This window comes from Uloborus diversus, chromosome 3 (genome assembly GCF_026930045.1).
Source record: "Uloborus diversus isolate 005 chromosome 3, Udiv.v.3.1, whole genome shotgun sequence".
Taxonomy (NCBI): Eukaryota; Metazoa; Arthropoda; class Arachnida; order Araneae; family Uloboridae; genus Uloborus; species Uloborus diversus.
Window position 1 is genome coordinate 209,223,770 of NC_072733.1, and position 19,231 is coordinate 209,243,000.

Here is a 19,231-nt window from a genome sequence, read left to right on the forward strand (position 1 = left end):
TATTCTTAACTATTCCAAAAAACTAAATTTTTCCTTAGCAACTGTCAAGCAGTGTACTACAGACTTTATAGCAAAGAAATATGTTTTGGATCAAAAAATATTAAATAAAACAAATAACATCTTCAGTGTTTATTTACAAATTGAAGTGCAGTGAAAAAAAAATGCGCAATAAAAGTATCTTTACGGAAAGCAATTGCCGGGGATAACCTAAACGTAAATACAAACTCCTGTACTTCTTTTTCATTTTTATATAAATGTTAATGTATTAAAGTAAGTTCGGGCAAAATAGTTCTGAGACTAAAGAGCAAGTTTGAAAAAAAAAATTCTGATCGCCAGTGGCCAGTAGGAACAAATTTGTCAGTCGCCACTTTTATCTTCTGGCCAAACAATTAGCTAAAGAACAAATGAGCTTTTACACTACTACCAAAACATAAAATTATATGTTTAAATACAACTGATTGTCGTTATCGTTAATTGTATAACTAAGTGTTAATTATGCGAACTTTAAATTGTTTAATTTTTTAGAGGAATGTTTTGAAGTCTCGGCATGCCATACTTTTTATCATTCAGATCGGTGGTATTACTTAGGGTTGGCCAGAGCTTCAGGTAGATTTGCTAAAACTACATGTGCAGCTTTAGAAGACAAATGCTTTATATTCGACATTCTGTTTCATCGTATATAGAAAAGCAATGAATTAAAAATACTTTTTAAATAGATTTAAAAAATAATCTTGCAAATTAAATAATAATCTTGCTTTTTAATTAATTTAAATTGCTCTTTTAATAATAATCTTGCAAGCCAGCCCTCATCGTTAGATAATTCTAAGGCTTAATGAACAGGTAGAGTATAGAGGAGAAAGTAATATTTTAAGTTCCTCCTCTACGACCTGCACCGAAAGATAATTCCAAATCTTTATACCAATTGGAAGATGGTTGTAGAAAATACGTTTTTTTTTTTTTTTTTTTTTTTGAGCAATCACGATTGCTTATTGCTTTCATTTGACTGTTTTTGGCGTCCTATCATTTTATTTTCCCACCATCACCGTCGACCGGCTCCTCACGATGCTGCTCCTATAGCGAAAGCCGTCTCCAGGTTGCATCCATATCCTACACACACACACGCGCGTACATACACCTATACACACACGCATACACAGACACCTACACATACACACAACTACCCACACATTCATGCCTGCACACACACACAAACACATGCCTACACACACTCCCCCCCCCACACACATTCATACACACAACTACCCACAAACTTATGCCAGCACACAGACACAAACACACATGCCTACACACACATACACATACCCCCTACACACACATACACATACCCCTACACACAAATACACATACCCCACACACAAACACACACGCCTACATACACACACTCGTGATTGCGAAAAACGTAATTTGAATTCAAGATGTCAAAATTCAAATTAATTTTTTTTTTTTTTTTAGTTTTGATCTCTACGCCTGAAATTGCAAAATAATCGTAAAGCTCGTGCTGACCCGAGAAGGGTGGAGTAGAATAGCAATTTTAAGTTGATCGTTTGATAGTTTTTTTTTTTTTTTTTTTTTTGCTTTAATTCTACCAAATTATTTTTCTATATGAAGCTAATAATTATGTTTGTTGCAGGATGAACACATCAAAAAGTCTATGACAGTTTTTAATACGGTGTTGTGACAAATTGATGGGGGCAGCGACAGCGAGGACGAGGACACCGAACTGTTTTGGTGACTGTGCTGCCCCCAGTCTCCAGAACTGAACTTCTTTTGCTCTGACATCTACATCTAGTACATCTAGACCATGAAACTTAACATCCAAGCTTACTGCTATCGAACACCAAGGACTTTATTTGAAAGTGTGCCTTAGATTTGCTAAACACTGTTCTTAGTTACGTTTCGGAAAGAAACAGAATTATGGCTACACCCTTGCTCCTTTTTATTTAGGTTCAAACACTATTGAATATACTTGATTTAGTTCTGAAACGGTTTTATTACAAAGATTACAAACGGTTTTCTGAAAACACCAGATGTTCGATATTTTGATTACTAATTCTTCCATATAATCTTCAACTCGATGCTTTTGCAGTATGGTTAAACGTAATTTTATAAAAAATATATTTTATAAATCATATTATCAGGAAAATGCTTACATTAAACAGCAAAACAAAGTAAGGATTCAATTAATTTATTGAGTTATTTTTTTTATTTTCGGTTATAATCTAGCTCCTGTCTTCTAAACTAAATGTCTAATCAAAGAATTGTACACGAGCGACATAATATATATATATATATATATATATATATATATATATATATATATATATATATATATATATATATTTCTTACTTTAAGCTAAATTGAATAATGGAATTTAAGAAAATGATATTTTAAAGATACTGCAAAAAAATTAGACAATCGCCTGCACAAAAAAAAGTAATAATATGAATTTTTAAAAATGCATTCTGTGAGTAAGCATTAATAGCATTTATTTTTGGAGATAGAGAACAACGTGTTGTTTTCTTAAACAGATTGCAAGAAATTTGAACGAAGAACATTTAGAGTTAAGGTTTAAAACATGCAGTGCTTTATTCTTTAACAGTTCTAAATATACAGTAAAATTACACAATTGTTTTTAATACACCACGTTCTTAGTAAATGCTTATGTGTTTGTACAACTCTAACTGAAATGTACTAGGAAAAAAAAGAGCAAAAACAAAAGTAAAATTTCCCATCAGTATGTAGAAAAGAGTTATTTTCATAACTCAAAATATAAATTTAGATCTCTATGGATTTTTTTTAATCTCAAAATTTCAGTCATTTTTATGTACAGTCAACTCTCGATAGCCTGAAGCCTTATTTCTTGAAAAATCCTTTTCCTCGAAGTTTTCATTCGGTTACAAAATAATTTAGGGTTTTCAATACAAAGTTTTCTCTATCTTGAATGTACTCCTTTTAAGTCAAAGATTTTACGAAAGTTTTGTTTTCATTTTATGCATAAAAATGCAGCCAAAGTTTGTAATTTTTTTTTTCTTTCCTTTAGCACATTGCTTTCCTTATCAGCTTGTATGAGGAAGATAATTTTTTCACATTGATGCTCCTCAATGCTCACAGTGTTGCAAGACTACCTGAACAGTAGCCGATTTGGCTGCGTTTTGCCGTAGCTGACGACCTAAAATTTCATTGTTGGCTAATTGTTTTAGAAACTTAAAATTGCGGCAAAAATTGGAAGAAAAAAAATTGCCTTTATTTTCTGGATGACTCAAATAATCGTATTTTATGAAAAAACGACGATTAAAAGCAATGCGAACTAAAACCAATGAGATCTAAAGTCAAGAGAAATGAAATTGGGCCTTTGGACGGAAACAGTATTTAAAAACTGCTTTAAGAGTTGTGGTTTCATAAACAGCAATTATAACGAAGTTAAAGTGACCGACGAATGGGATTCATTTTGAAATCTTTGTGGATGTGGACTAGGTGCAATGAAAGATTGCTTGAATACTGAGGAAATGTAACAACGTGTGAATCTTACGAAGCGATTTTGCAAGCTTTTCGTGGATCGAATGCTTGTTCACAGGCTGATGAAGATAATGATGAATAATTTTTACCATCTCCAACTAATCAGCAAGGGTTAGATTTGCAAATGTTTCACTGCAGTAACTGGAGAATTCCGAAAATGCTGATCGGTTGAATTATGTTAACAAACATGATGTTTTAAGATGCGATTAAAAAATAAAAGGATTCAAAAATAACTTCATTTTTGGAAGTACTCTCTTAAAAATGAAAATATCTTCCTTTTTGGAAGTATCTTAATATAAAATTTATTATCTGTAAAATTATTTTTATGTAGTACTAATAGTTAATTTTGTTCAAATTGTAAGTGTTACAGTATATGACTCTATCACTATTCCAGAAAAAGAAAATAAAAATTATTCTTGAGAAGGCTGGGAAGACCCGAATTACCGATAACTCGAAGGTTTTAGCTGCTCCCTTGGAACTTTGAGATATTGAGAGTTGACTGTATTAACCAGCATCAGGCAAGATCTTTCCGTGATGTATTAATAAATTAAGTTCTAAAAATTTCAGAAATATATTTAAAAACTTAAATAAAAGTACTTCTCAAACTAACATGCATCAACTTATCAGAATTTTGCATATCTATTGTGGAACGCTATTAAAACTGGCAGAAAGCTCAGACGATATTTTTAAAAAAAACATGAAAACTCAACTCATTATTCTTTTCAAATGCATAAACAAAACGTTTCAATACATTTTTCCATAAATAATTATAATTATGAAACAGACGATATTTTATTAAGAGAAATTACCTTCCGTCTTTTTTTTAAACTCTCTTCATGCATGTTAATTACTTTTCTTCACAAAAATATCGTCTGATACGAATCAGAAATTCAACTTTATTTCGTTTCAATTCAGGAACCGCAGACGATACTATAAATAGAGAAATATATTCATTTTTAGGATATTAAATCAACTTAAAATATAGAATTAAGGACTGTTTCAATTAACCCTCGAACTTCGGGTAAAGTTCACATTGTGCAGCTTTTTAAGTACTTTAGCATGCTGCAAAAATCGAAATAACATGACTTTTAATCAATGAGATACTTGTAAATTTATGATGTTCTTTAAAAATGGAATACTATTTTTGTGTGAACGAAAGGTACCCTATGTTCACCCCGACACCCTTGACAACGTGTATACAAACTTCAATGATTATCAGTTGAGTAGATCGTTACAAACAAGCTATCATACGACAAACAAACTCGCTTTCTCATTTATAATATTAATTTGGATTACTTCAATAAAGAATTGAAACATAATAATTTCTAGACTCAAAAACTACACTCTGGAATATCGCACACTTCAATTTTTGTGAAACAATGTTCGTATTTAAAATTAGAGCAAATATTCACTCTTATTGTGACAGAATGTAACATTATAAGAAATCATTCCTTAATTTTTAATGCTAAACGATATCTATCCAATGTTAATTTTTCAAATATATTTTATCAAAACCATTTTATGTTTCTAAATAATAATCACTTGTCACGTTGTGCCTCGTTTTGACCCTCGAGACTATCAACAAATTAAAGAATGAGACACTTTTTTTTTTTTTGAGAATATCACAGTATTATGAAATGAAAGAAAAGAATTTTTTAAAAAATGATGAGTTTATTTTTTGTAATGATCTTGCAAATATGTTCAAGAAATATCCATAGCACTTACAAACATACGCATGCAATTATGATCTAGTGTTTCTTTTGATATGGTAGTTTCATTTATTTATTATTATTTATAAATGTTTTTAATGCAGTGTTGCTTTAAGGGTTGCGTTCATTAACAGTATTTTGCATAATTTATTTTAAGGATTGCATTCATGAAGTTTTAAGAAACTAAGCTGGCAGTGGAAGTATATCATGATTGGTACCTGTTTAGAAACTAACTTTGAGTAGTATGCTACTTGACATATTTTTTTTCAAATTCAACATTTAGTATGCATATTTAAAATGACATTATGAAATGCAAATCAACAGAGCGAATACCGTAAAAGTGCCTTTGTATATACACAATATCATTTTATATATCATTTTACGTAGGTTCAAGTCTATCGAATTTAGCATAAGATAGGATCATGCTTATCTCTTATTAAGTAGGTATCATGTAGAAAAAAATTCTTTCTTTACTGTAAGAAAACATTCTAAACAGCTTTGAGCACCTTAGCTTCTTGTTCAAATCAAGTTTCTTTAAAATGAGACCGATCCTAAAACAAGTAAAACTATGAGTACCTCAATCACTTGGTTAAAATTTGCGATGAGATGTCATTTCGACTCATCCAAATTTCAGCAAAAATTAAAACCTAATCATAGGAGATAAGATTTACTTTTAAAAAGTGCCCAATTACTCTATGTATGCTTTAATTTCTAAAATCAAGCAATGTAGACTACTTAGTCTTAATTGTATTAAATAACATTGGTTAATTTGTTTTACATAACTATCAAAAAGAGGAATTAAAAAATTTATTCAGAAAATAAAAAAAAAAGAGTTTTATGTTTTTATAACATGAAATTGAACAGTATGAATTATCTAAGCTCAGCCACACATATATGTGTATTAGATTAAGAAAAATGGTTGAAAAATGTAATTAGAAATTTAAACTGCATGGCAAATCTGTTCATATAAAATGGTTGACTCTTTTTCGTCACTTTTCAAACGAACTGTTTGAATTATAAAAAGATTTGAACAAAATTATAACAACTTAAGAAGTATGCAAAAAATTCATTAAGACCTCAACATCAAGCGAACTCCAGCCATGATGTTGCATTGTAGTTCAAAACTTTCCATCTGGAACACTGATTTACACGTTCTTAAGAAAAACCTTTCAAATCAATAGCATTCATAGAAAAAAGATGGCTGTCTAGATGTCATCGTAGTTTATATGGCCAGCATTCACTTAAGATATACAACCTCTTAAATTAGCATATGAATTAAAAAATGCTATCATAAATGTAGTAATCTTCCTTACACAAACTTTTACTTTTTGAATATTAACTAAAGTATTTGTTATATGAAGGAGCATGGGTAAAAGAGCCAGAATACTTACCTTTCAGAAACAAACGAATATCGTTTTTTGTCAAGAATGATATATCTTTTACTATAAATATTATTGAAACTATGCTACACTCATAGCTCTGACAATTGTTAATATCTTGTACAATACCCAGGTGTGGTGTTATACCAGATTCTAATACATATACATATATATAAATATATATATTTACTTGTAGTATAACGTTCGGAGTCTGTTGTAAATCGGAAACTATTTTCAAGTCATTTTTGTCTTAACTCAATATTATTCAAATTTTCACTAAAAGCTAATAAAATTCAAATAAACATATTTTGTAGATTTTCTTCAACTTCATTCCATATGAAGCTCTACAGATTGCTTCAACATTAAATACAATCATTTCTTTGATCACCAAAGTATAAGGCTGGAAAACAAAGTAAAAAAAACAAAGAAATTTTAGCATTGAACTAAAAAATAAAAATCTTTCTATAGCACATTATAAATGCAAATACCAAAAGACATTTTCTTAAAACTGACGCACATTTTTATTCATATTCTACTCTGGTTTGTATATATTAACATCAATGTGTTGTTTACAAACAGAACCCTTTGTTTTAAAGATAACTTTGAGGATTCTATGCAAAATCATTATAAATAATGTTAAATAAAATTTAAAAAGTTATAATTCCTTCAGTCGGAGTTCCAAAACTAGGATGGGAAAGTTAGGCATCTTTGGCACCTTGCTTTTCTTGTTTTAGTTACCAAAATGTTCTGCTTAGGCGCAATATTAAAATAATTTTTCTGAAGAAATATGGAAATCTACTTGCATAATATATATATAGCTAGTAAAAGATGAACACTGAACGTAAAATTATGATCCTCAAATTATTCTTTATAATGTGTGGCAACAAAATGTTAAAACGTGGTCGTTAAGCTAAAATTTTTAGCTGCAAAATAAAACCAATGAGCACTTATTTCAGACCCTGCCTTCGTTTACTATCTCCAGCAATAAATAGTTGCAGCATTTATAATAATTTATTTGCATTTTACTAAGGGACACAGCTTTGCTCTTGTTTCCCATGTAATGTATTTACAAAAGAAATGCAATGAACCAGCTTAAAGCCAGGAAAAAGGATTTCGAATAACAAACATATACATAACAACCTGCAGCTACCCAATACCGCTTTGAGCTAACCTGCTTTTCTATTGGTAAGGAGTACGTAGCAAATTCTACGTGCTATCTTCCTTTTTTCCAAAGCATAGGGGATTTCCTTAGGGAAGTTTGAAAGAGAACCAGCTTTTTCGTCAATGCTATAGGCTCTTAGAAAACTTTGAAACCAGCAAAATGTTTACTCAACATTAAACAAATGTCTGTCTATGTAACATTCAAGTTAAAATCTGACTTTTTGAAGTAAGAGAGTGGGGATGATTTTAACTTGGGCACTACCCTTCAGGAACTTCTAGCCATGCCTCTGAGTTCCCATGTCTGGCTACTTTTTAAACGGCCATACTTTACCCCACATCTTTTGTTAACCAAGCTTTAAAAAAATCGAAAAAGAAGCTGTAAAGTATTCTGATGGGATACTTTAGTGAATGAACTTCAAACAAGGTGGTGCTTGAAAAATTAAGCGAAACAGGCTCCTAGTATCCCTCTCAAAATAAAAAACGTTGTCATTACAAAATTTTTAATTTAAAATTTGCAAAAATCCAATGTCATAATTATGAAAAAAAAAAATGCTAAGAAACTTCCTTTCGTTCATTTTCCTAACTTAGGTATGCGAATGAAAGTCGTTTTATAAGCCTTGATAAATAAATGTTAATTGAATTAGCTAAAATAATTACCTTCCTCGTTTTTATATTTGAGAAATATGCTCTTATCTTTTTCATAAAATTTCCAAGATGTCACATTTTATTGAAAGTGCAGATAAGTTAGGCCTTGCTGGAACATTGCTTTTCTATTTCCTTTAATTTAACTTAATTTTTCTTTCGCAAGAAAGCAATTGAAATCGACAGGAATTAATATTTCTGATCAGGGTGGAAATCAAGATCTTGTTTTTCACATGAAAAAGGTAAACAAATGACATTTAAACTTCCAAATACTGGTTTCAACTGTCAAACGCTAAGGCTGAAGCTGAGAAAATTAGAAAAGAGAGGCAAATATGTGTTAAATAATTTTGTGGCATGTTTTAAATCTAAGTTAAATTAAATAGGGTCTGGTGGGGTAAAGTGGTCAATAAATCGCAAATTTTCAACATAGGTAGATAAATTAATACAATAAATTCTTTAAACACTTCAAGTTTTTGGTTGTTATTTTTCAATGCATCATTGAAAAACACGGTACAAAGAATTCTAGGAAAAAAGATATTGATTTAAGTGGTTTTATAGCACTTTCTTTTCCTTATGTTTTTATGACCACTTTACCTCATGGGGTGGGGCAAAGTGTTCATAGTTAAAAATAAATGCAAAACTTTTAAATAACCCTGATAATCGAATATTTCGGTTGTTTTTATAGTTACAAGTATACAGTAGCACGAGTACATGCATGTATACACGAGTATGTACGTGCCGTGTAAACCTTGTAAACACGTTTCCATATGAGTAGATACATGAAAACATCAGATACATGCATACACGTGCCTTTTCAAGCATATGCATGTATACACGAGCATATAAGCATGTATACGTGATTAGCTACAAGCGTGTATGCATGTCTGCACGAGTATATACGCGTCACGTGTATGTACCTGTCGGGTGCTGATACGCGTATAAACGAATATCATATGAGATATCACATGTATCTCGAGTATGAACGTACATACTTGAATATATACGTGTATAGTAGACTTATATACGCAGTACATACATATACGAGCATACACGAGTTAATTCGTGGATACATCTAGTGCGTGTTTGTACGTGTCGACTCACGTGTGTATATATAATGGAAGTATGAGTATTATACGTATGCCTACAGTAAACACGATTATATACCTGTATAGATGTATATACACTTCTGTTTGTGAAAATTGCAACACTACGAAGGACTTACTCGAGTGAGCTGAAAATTACAGGAAATGTAAAGTAGGGCATGCTATGCAAATGATTAGAATTGCAGACCCGTAGCGCATGCGTATGCTGAGCAGCGCCCTCTGAACGGCGGATCGAAGCGAATATAAATAGATGGCTGTAGCGAGGCGTGTATGATTATCGGTGGTTATATGCTAGAGAAAACGTTAACTGAATCTTTACTATGCCTCCTCAATGAAAGAAAGCGAAATTTGAGCAAATTTCAGAGTGTGAACGGGGCAGAATCGTCGGCCTTCGCGAAGCTGGATTGTCTTATCGTGCAGTAGCCGCTTGTGTGCAGCGTAACAGCAGCACAATCATGCGTGTTTGGAAGCAGTGGTCGGACAGCTCGGAAATCCAGGAGTGGACCCCAAAATGTGACGTCAGCTCGCGCTGACAGACACCTAGTGCGTATGGCGCTGACGGACCGCACAGCTTCTTCTAGACAATTGGCAGCACAGTGATCAACAGCGACAGGTGTTTCATTGTGTGCTTCATCAATTCGGAGACGCCTGCTGCAGCGTGGGCTGGGCGCAAGAATTCCTTTATACAGGATTCCTCTCACGCAAAACCATCGCCGCCGGCGGCTACAATGGGCCAATGTGCATAGTGTAATATATTAGCACGTTTCGGCAACAGGACTTTTTATAATAGCGATTGGCAACAAGACTGCATTCCATGAATTGGTACTTTTGAATATGGTGTTGTCTCTCCAAGAGTGAGAAAAACTACTCTCAATTAGATAAGGAGGCATTAGCCATAATTTTTGGAGTAACTAAATTTTCTCAATACCTGACAGCAAGACATTTTATTTTAGTTACAGATCATAAACCGTTAGTCTCAATATTTGGTCCTAAAAAGGGCATACCGCAAATGGCAGCAACTAGGCTGCAACGCTGGGCATTACATTTATCAGGTTTTGATTTTAAAATCAAGTGCATTAATTCAGAAAAAAATGCTAATGCTGATGCCTTATCCAGGTTACCATTAAAGGTTGAATCAGTGGAAGGAGAATGGTCATTTTGTAATTTTATGGCAATGAATAGCGAAATACCAGTTTATTTTAACCAAGTGGCTCTTGAATCACGTCGAGTTAAAATTTTAAGTAGGGTATTGCACTACGTATTACATGGATGGCCAAAGATAGAGGAATCAACTGTAGAGAATGAGATTAAACCATATTGGTATTGTAGAAATGAACTGACTTGTGAGCAAGGTTGTTTATTGTGGGGTTACCACGTAGTTATTCCGGTTCAATTAAGAAGAAAGATATTAGAAGAACTACATGGCAGCCATATGGGCATAGTTAAAATGAAATCTAGAGCAAGATCAATATTTTGGTGGCCATTGTTAGATCAAGAAATTGAGATTTCGGTTAAAACTTGCAATGGCTGCTCGAAGATACAAACTATGCCCCCCAGAAATAAGCTCACACCTTGGGATTAGCCAAAGAAACCATGGGAAAGAATTCATGTCGATTTTTTTGGACCTTTGTATGGGAAAAAGTACATGGTTTTGATTGACGCACATAGCAAATGGGCTAAGGTTGCTCCTATGTTGAATACGACTGCACAAAATACTATAGAAAAACTGCGAGGAATATTCGCTTGTTTTGAATTACCACATACTCTGGTTTCGGATAATGGACGACCTTTTGATTCAGAAGAATTCAGGCAGTTTACAGAAAATAATGGTGTAAAGCATATTCCTACTCCACCATATCACCCCCAGAGTAATGGTGCCGCAGAGAATTTAGTGAAAACTGTGAAAAGCTGGATTGTAAAAGCAGTCGCTTCTAAATGTGAACGACAGAACACTAATAAGTTTTCTGTTCTAGATATAATTCATAAATCCTTGTTTGATTATAGGAATACACCTCATACTACTACAGGCGAAACTCCAGCAAAATTGATGTTTGGTAGAGCTTTACGTACCCGATTAGATCTTTTAAGGCCTAGTTTAGAAGAACGAGTGAAAAACCACGAAACTGATCAAGAAAGGAATTACAGAGGAAAATCTAGGAAAGGTTTTGAGATTGGGGAAAAACGTTATGGTCAGAAACTACCGTGATAAAAATGACAAATGGGTTAAAGCAGTGGTACTTGATAAAATAGGTTACAGTGTATATTTGTGCAAAATAAAAGAGACTGGTGTAGTAAGGAAAAGGCATATTGATCAAATATGGAGCTGTCATAATGAGGATATGATCAAGTTAAAAGAATTGGAAGACGAGAGTAATTATCGTAGTAATCATGATAGCAAAACGTTGGAATCACTAGAAATTTGGCCATACATCCCAGAAATAGACAGATCTAGAGAAGAAGCGAACGAAGGGCACCTAGAAAATGAAAATATTAGAACAGTAGAAGAAAACCCTAAAGAAAATAGTAAGGAAAATCAGAACGTGACATCTCAGGAAATCAACAACAATAGTGGTGCTTACAAGCACCCTCATAGAATACGACAAGCACCAGACAGACTGAGTTACTGACACACATTATACAAAAATAAATTATAGTACATTACTTACGAGTCCCCCCCCCCCCGAAAAAAAAAATCATTTCCTCCCTCTTACATGATTTTGGTATAACCTAGTTTGATTTGTTTCAGTTAATCTGTACCATTTGCTCGAGTATGCATGTAATTCATTTGCAATAATGAGCGATCCGTTTTTAGCTTTTACGAGCATTTTTTACACACTGTAATCGTTTCAGCTATAGTTTAAATGTATGTGAGTGCCATTGATCTTCTTTAGCTATTACGATTATAGCATACACTATTATGGTTTTTACTTATTTTGCAGATCACCAGCGAATTCGCTTATCCGCGAGTACCATGCCACCCTATTCCTTGGATAATTGAGAGCTTACTGTATTTCAAAAAAAAAACCTCCAAAACAAATGTGTTTTTTCAAAGTAAAATGACGAAAATGGCACTTTTTAGCCATGATTTGACCACTGAAAACTTCTAATTAGACTTAACTTAAATCGTTTATTTTTGGGCACAAAAGAAAATTCATTCTTTCAGCTTTACAATTAGCAGTGTTTGATTTTGCTAATATTTTAATGAAATTAACTTAGGCTTTTATAAAAAAGATCAAAAATGTCAAATTTTACTCATCTGCAGAGCAAAAAATAGTTATATCTCAAGAATAAAATTTTTCAAAGAAAAAAAAATATATCTGTTACGAAGTACAGAATACTGTTACACTTTACCTACCAAATTTCATCAAAAACAAAAATGGTGCAGCACAGTTCATTTGTTGATTTTTCATGAAATGACCACCTATTTTAATTCTTACTATTGGTTATATTCTATTCAGAACAGAAAAAAAATCCCTACACGTTGAAAGATCGAATGTATTCCTAAAATGCATAAAAACAAGAACAGAAAAGACCAATGTTTCTCTGAAAGTAGAATTTTTTTCTTTTTTTTTTTAAATTTAAAATCACATTTTTACATGAGAAAATTTGCAGAGATCTTCAGACATAGGGCATCCTTGAGGATGATGATAGTGGAAATAACATTTTTTTGTGCGTAAAATATCCACTTGAAATTTTTTCCATTTCTTCTTGGAATGCATCCAATCATTGTTAGCAGAAGGAATTCTTAAGCGGACGACACCATTGCTTACTACAAAACAAAATACTAATTAAGACAAAATAAAACCCACATAATATTGAATTAAGTACATATGGAATACATAAATTATATTACTATTATGCATTTTCATATGCACAGTTCTGGCAAAAAACAAAAAAATACTGGTTGGTATTTTGACACTATTCACAGTAGAGACATGACAAGTGAAAGATCATCAGGAGTTATGTAATAGACACAATGCTTTTAATGAAGTTTTATGAAGAAATATTTTCATATTAAAATAAAAATTATTTTAAACTTTATACAACAATCAGTAAGAAATAAATACACTCTATAACAAAAAATTGACGCAACAAGAAGGAGTTGTCCGATTGAGACAAAACTTGGTGGATAGGAAGACAATGTACAGAATAGTAAATGATTAAAATCTCAGAACAATTGCATACTTTATGTCAGAGTTACAGTAACAAGTTCAATAAGGTGTTGACCAGCCTCTATCCCAGATACAAGCTGAAGCATGGTGTAGTATAGGCCTCAGATGGTGTCCTGGGGTATTTCCTGCCAAATTCGCTGCAATTGTCGAACAAGGTCATCAAGAGTCTGTGCCAGATGCAATCGCCTTTCCCGTCATACCAGACATGTTATGACGGGAAAGGCGATTCAGCGATCTGACAGGCCTGGGAAGTGTTTGACAAGCTTGCAGACAGTTCATAGCAACACCTGCCATATGTGGTCTGACATTGTCCTGTTGAAAACCAGCCGAGGGTACTGCAAAAGGAATGGTAGCAAAACAGGTCTTAGGATGTCGTTGACATACCACTGTGCAGTAAGTGTACCTACCGGTAATTATGACTAAAGGGGTCCGGTTATCAAAGGAAATGCCACCCCCAGACCACAATGCCTTGTTGAGGGTCAGCGTGGTGTGAAATACTGAAAGTAGGATACCTCGGTTGCTCTGGGTGTTTCCAAACACGTCTCCGATGATCGTCCCGATTCAGTTGGAAGCGGAATTCGTTCATAAAGACTGCATTCCTAGTCGGCATCATGCCAACCAGATTTAGCCATGCACCACTGTAAACTGGCTCGGCACTGTACAGACGCCAGTGGCAGATGACATAGCGGTCGGCACAAGCATAGATTACGTTGTCTCAATCATCTGTAAATGGTCATGATGGACACTGGTTGATAGAGATGAAGAAAGCACTGTGACAGCTGATCGGACAATCACTCAGTCCTCACAATCTGTTGTGGCCCTAGGTCAACTGCTAAGATCCTGACACTGAACTCTGCCATTTCCCACCTATCCTTGCCAGCATCTTCAAATCGCCATATCAATTGGACTCAAATGACGAGCGATTCCTCGATTTGTCCAACCGGACTATTTTAATCCAATGATACAACCTCTCTCAAACTCTCTGACAGTTGCTCGTAATGAGCATAAACCTTGTGGTGAGGCATTTTTTACATTGTTGAAAAGTAATCTGAATCGCAATCATACTGAGAGATTTAACAACTGTTGAAGAACTGCCCCTTATATACAGCTGCTGGATGCACAGTAGGGCGGATCGAAAAACCTGTTTTTCGGAAATTCAAATCACCCAAGGTGAGAAAAGTTGCCCACTAAGATTAAACAAATTCAATTCAGTCAGATAAGATCATCATGCTCCGCAAGGTGGTCAAAGTTCCCACATTGAGCTCAAAAAAATGCAATTTTTTTCTTCCTGACGAATACATTAATATTTCATAACTTTTCAAATCAGTTAGGGTGGAAAAGGTACCCAATGGGGTGAAATACTATCGATATAAAATAACATCACAGTCGGATAAAATCTTCGTGTGCCACTTGGCAGTCAAATTTTGCATTTTGAACAAAAAAGTGAGAGATGTTTTTTTCATCTCAAAGACATCCATTTTTGAAACTATTTAAATTGACCACAGGCAGAAAAGTTGCCAATAAATACTTTCGTTTAACTAAAAAATGATTAAAAGCACGTAGTATCTTACCAAGTATTTCTTTTTTGGTAGACATATGCAAAATTTGGAGTGTAAGACACGTCACATTCTAAAAGATACACGTAACATTTAGACATGTTATGTTTAGATTTCAGATAAATACAAGTAGTAAGAGACCTAAAAAAATTAATATTTCTCTGCAGTATTTTAGTAAAGAACATTTTCTAAAAAAAATTACTGTTCAGTAAAATGAAATTTTAAAAAAAGGAAGAGAGAGGGAGAGTAGAAAATATTTGTATGAAATTAAGAGAGAATTGATTTCATATTGAAATTATTCATATTTTCTCACGACTGAATCATGGCTAAAATGAACACATACCGTTGTTCCTCTTTACAGACTTTACTTGCTGATTCTGTTACTGTTTTAACATATTGCTCTGTCACTTTAGTATGAAATAGAAAGTTAGGAATGGAAATATTGAGCCTGCTTGTCTGCTCTGATATTGCATTTAAAATTTCGGATTCTGCAATGTTTTTCGTGATAGGTGGCTCATATTTTTCAATTTCTTGCCGGTTAACAAGGTTTGTGTAGTCATTTGCATCAAAGTTGAGGGCCGGAATAACAAATTTTCCCACAGATTGTAAGGATTTTGTTACTTCTCTGGCTTCCATAATTCTTCTTAGGCCAAATTACTGTACATGGCATCTTTCATCTCCAATCATTGCCAGTAAAATATTTTCTTGATGTGCAAAGAAGCTGTTGCTTTGTATGACGGGGTCGATAACATTTTTCAAATCCTCCTTTAAATATCTCGATCGATTAATAGTATTCCAAAGCTCACTTGTAACTAGAAACTCATATACATAACACCTTAGTTTACGTCAAAATGACCATATGCTGTTTACTAAAATTTGAGATTCTCAGTGTTCGACTAGAATTCGAGTTTACTTGTCAAATAACTTTTGAGGTAATGAGCCAAATGTTTAATATTCTGACATTCTTGTACTCATAAAAACATCAAGGCCTGCCATGAAATGGTGTAAAGGCACATTACTCTGACAATTGCAAAAGCAGAAATATTATGTTTTTCAATAGTTAGAAATCCCCGGGATGAAACTTTGAACTGTACCCTAGAGCTGGGCTCAGAAACCTGAAGCTTGTGAACTGCAAATGGATCATTTGAACTGTGGTTGGGAACTCTTGAGTATTTAAATAAAATTAAAAAAAAATACATCTGCAAGAGTAACTTTTTGTTTTGTTTTATTGTTGAATGTTTCATTCCCTTTTGTATACTTTTTTAATTGAGTAATAAAGATTGTTTATTAATATCACTGTGGCTTAACATATCTCATTGTAATCAAATTGAGATTGGTATATATAAATAGCAAATCACTAGATTAATACTTTTCCTTGGTTGGGTATGAATTGTTTTAATCGTATGAAGCAACTTTTCTACCTGTGGTCCATTTCAAAAGTTAAGGTTTTTTTTTCATTCGTGATTAAAAGATATTATTTTAGGGCTCAATTTGTGAATTTGCCAAGCGGCGCATGAAAATTTTATTTGACTGTGATATAATTTAACATCATAGCATTTCACCCCATTGGGTACCTTTTCCACCCTGACTAATTTGAAAAGTCATTAAAAATTAATGTATTTGTAAAGCAGAAAAATGCATTTTCTGGGTTCAATTTGCGAACTTTGACCACCTTGCGGAGCATTTAGATTTTATCTGACCAACTTGAAATTTCATATATAATTGTTCAGTGATAGTGGACAACTTTTCTCACCCAAACTATTCCTTCATTGGAAACTAAATTTTAATCATTTGCATATCTGGTCAAAACTCTCATGCATACGAAATTTCAAGGCGATCGGATGACAGCTTCTTGGTGCGTCGATATTTTATTATAGAGTGTAAATTCTTAAGTGCTCAAAAATAATGTTACAAAGCAAATTAGCAAAAACATTAAAAATCATGGGTTTTGGGATACAAAGAATCCTTTTGTGTAAGGAGGAGTGTCTTCTCAATGACTTGAGGTAAAGCTGTCCTAGATTATTGATGCTATCTGTTAATGGATTAAATCAAATTAAAAAAAAAACCTACATTATGAATCAGTTAGACATGAAAAATGTTTTCTATCTTCAAGAGCCAATATTTAATTTTAAATGAATTGCTAATGTTGTTGGCATTATTCCCTTTATGTGTAATTTAGGGAACGGGATGACACCAGTAAAATTTGCTAGGGGCACGAAGTTAAGTACAGTAGTAGATATCGGCCACCAAAAACTTGTCACTGACCCCCAAAATGCAAGGGTGATATAATTTTTATTGAAAATTGACAGCTGGAGCATAACTGTTATGTGACAAAAGTTACAAAGCAATTAGTCTTTTATTTCTTGAGAAATTCTTAAAAATGTGAATTTTTGAAAGTGTCTCAATACTTTTGATCGTATAGTGTACCTAAGATCGTATAGACGCCCGAAATAACCATTTTCACTATTCCCGAGTTAATTGCAATCAGTTTTCTCATGACGTCTGTATGAACGTATGTATGTCACAAAACTCAAGACCGGTATGTCCTAGAAAGTTGAAATTCGGTATGCAGATTCCAAGTGGGGTCTAGTTGTGCACCTCCACTTTTGGTTGTTTTCGGTGGTTTTTAAAGAGGTCTTATGCCCTTTTTGGGGGGAAATCATTGTTAATTTCGACGCAAACTCAAGTGGTGTTATAATTTGGCAGACACTTGGCGAAATATCATCAGTCTTTTGGTAGCCAAGTTTTGTTGCCAAGTTGGAGACAAATTGGGCTTTTTTAAATTTGATTTTAATTTGGCCATGGTTGGTGGTATTTAGAGAGTTAACTATTGAATCACATTAAAATTGCCAATAATGCAGAAATAACTTTAAATTGGTGTAAAAGGAAGATTTTAGTCCTTTTTTTTCTACATCTTTCTTTGTAATTTTTAATAATTTCAGTTATTATTATAGCAACATTTGTTATTTTAATTTTGAAGAGTTTACTTCTATTGTTAAGTTTTAACCACTAGTTTCATCAGCTCTCTAGGCTTTGCGAAAGAAATTGAAAATGTCAAAGGAAATTGGCTAGTCTTCTGCGACGTTTGTCCAGATGTTTAGCTAGGTTCAGGGATCAGATTTCACTTTTGAAAATAGCTATATTTGCACAAAATGTGCTGAAGTAGTAGACTTAAAATCCAAGAGGTAAATTTTTGTAGCTCAATCAGCCTTAAGGGATAACAAAGAAGAAACTGCAAAAAGAGACAAGGGAAATTGTTCTTGTGTGTTAGTTGCAGAAAATTTAGATACTTCTGAGATTTTAAGGGGAGAATCTGGTGAGGACTTGTCAAAATTCAATCCTTTAAGTCCATTTTATAAAAAAAGTTTTTTAACAAATTCCAAAGAGATTGTAAAATGTAACTTGAAAGTATTGCAAGTCATGCAAGTATACTAGAATCATGTTTAGAGAAGCCTTTTTTTTTTCTGGGAAAGTTATGTAGCAGTTTAAACATGTGTCACACACTGCCCATCATAAAACTGCAACGACTAATGTTTAATGTCCAACCAAGTCTGATGTCAAACCGCAAAGGGTTAAGACCTAAAAACAAAGGACATCATTTGGAAGAATCTATTGTGCATGGGATACATGATGGGATTGAAAGAGTGAAGCACAAGGTGGTTAGGTGCTCTTTGAAAGGGGTTCAGATAGAAGATGTGAATAAGATAGCAGAACAAGAGGGAATGTTCAATAAGGGGGATTCAGTCACTCTGAGAGGGAGCTAATGCTACTTATTTCAGCATGAATGAGTGTGTTAAGAATTGGAAGTGTCAGTTGGACAAAGCAAACAATTTTATGACTGATGTCTATGTGGTTCTATTGCTGTATAAGTGAGTGGTTCAGAGAGGTAACTTCAATCAGCATGCCAAAAAGGTAAATATGTGCAGTTCTTTAAAGCAAGATTGAGCTGTAAGGTTTCTCCTGTATCAGTA

The 19,231-nt window shown here is 33.3% G+C and overlaps 3 protein-coding genes across 5 annotated transcripts in view; 2 read left to right on the top strand and 1 right to left on the bottom strand.

The window, feature by feature from the left end:
- The window catches only part of LOC129218549 (Kv channel-interacting protein 1-like), a 235,764-nt gene extending 233,553 nt beyond the window's left edge, over window positions 1-2,211 (top strand). The window contains exon 8 of one of the 3 annotated variants that reach the window (XM_054852851.1): window positions 1,652-2,211. In XM_054852851.1, coding sequence (XP_054708826.1) covers window positions 1,652-1,699 — 48 coding nt within the window. In that variant the 3' untranslated portion in view covers window positions 1,700-2,211. The remainder of the gene's footprint in view (window positions 1-1,651) is intronic. The other 2 variants (XM_054852853.1, XM_054852852.1) reach the window with 2 other exon arrangements.
- Window positions 2,212-11,177: 8,966 nt separating this feature from the next.
- On the top strand, window positions 11,178-11,738 carry LOC129219151 (uncharacterized protein K02A2.6-like). The gene has a single exon (XM_054853471.1). It carries the CDS (start codon window positions 11,178-11,180, stop codon window positions 11,736-11,738), a length of 561 nt encoding a protein of 186 aa, XP_054709446.1.
- Window positions 11,739-13,094: 1,356 nt separating this feature from the next.
- LOC129218550 (probable tRNA (uracil-O(2)-)-methyltransferase) overlaps window positions 13,095-19,231 on the bottom strand; it is a 44,831-nt gene continuing 38,694 nt past the window's right edge. The window contains exon 12 of the mRNA XM_054852854.1: window positions 13,095-13,301. Within this exon, the coding sequence (XP_054708829.1) occupies window positions 13,117-13,301 (185 nt within the window). The 3' untranslated portion in view covers window positions 13,095-13,116. The remainder of the gene's footprint in view (window positions 13,302-19,231) is intronic.

Bases quoted from the DNA above. Each gene is read 5' to 3' on its own strand.
- LOC129219151 (XM_054853471.1), top strand. From the start codon at position 11,178: ATGGTTTTGATTGACGCACATAGCAAATGGGCTAAGGTTGCTCCTATG.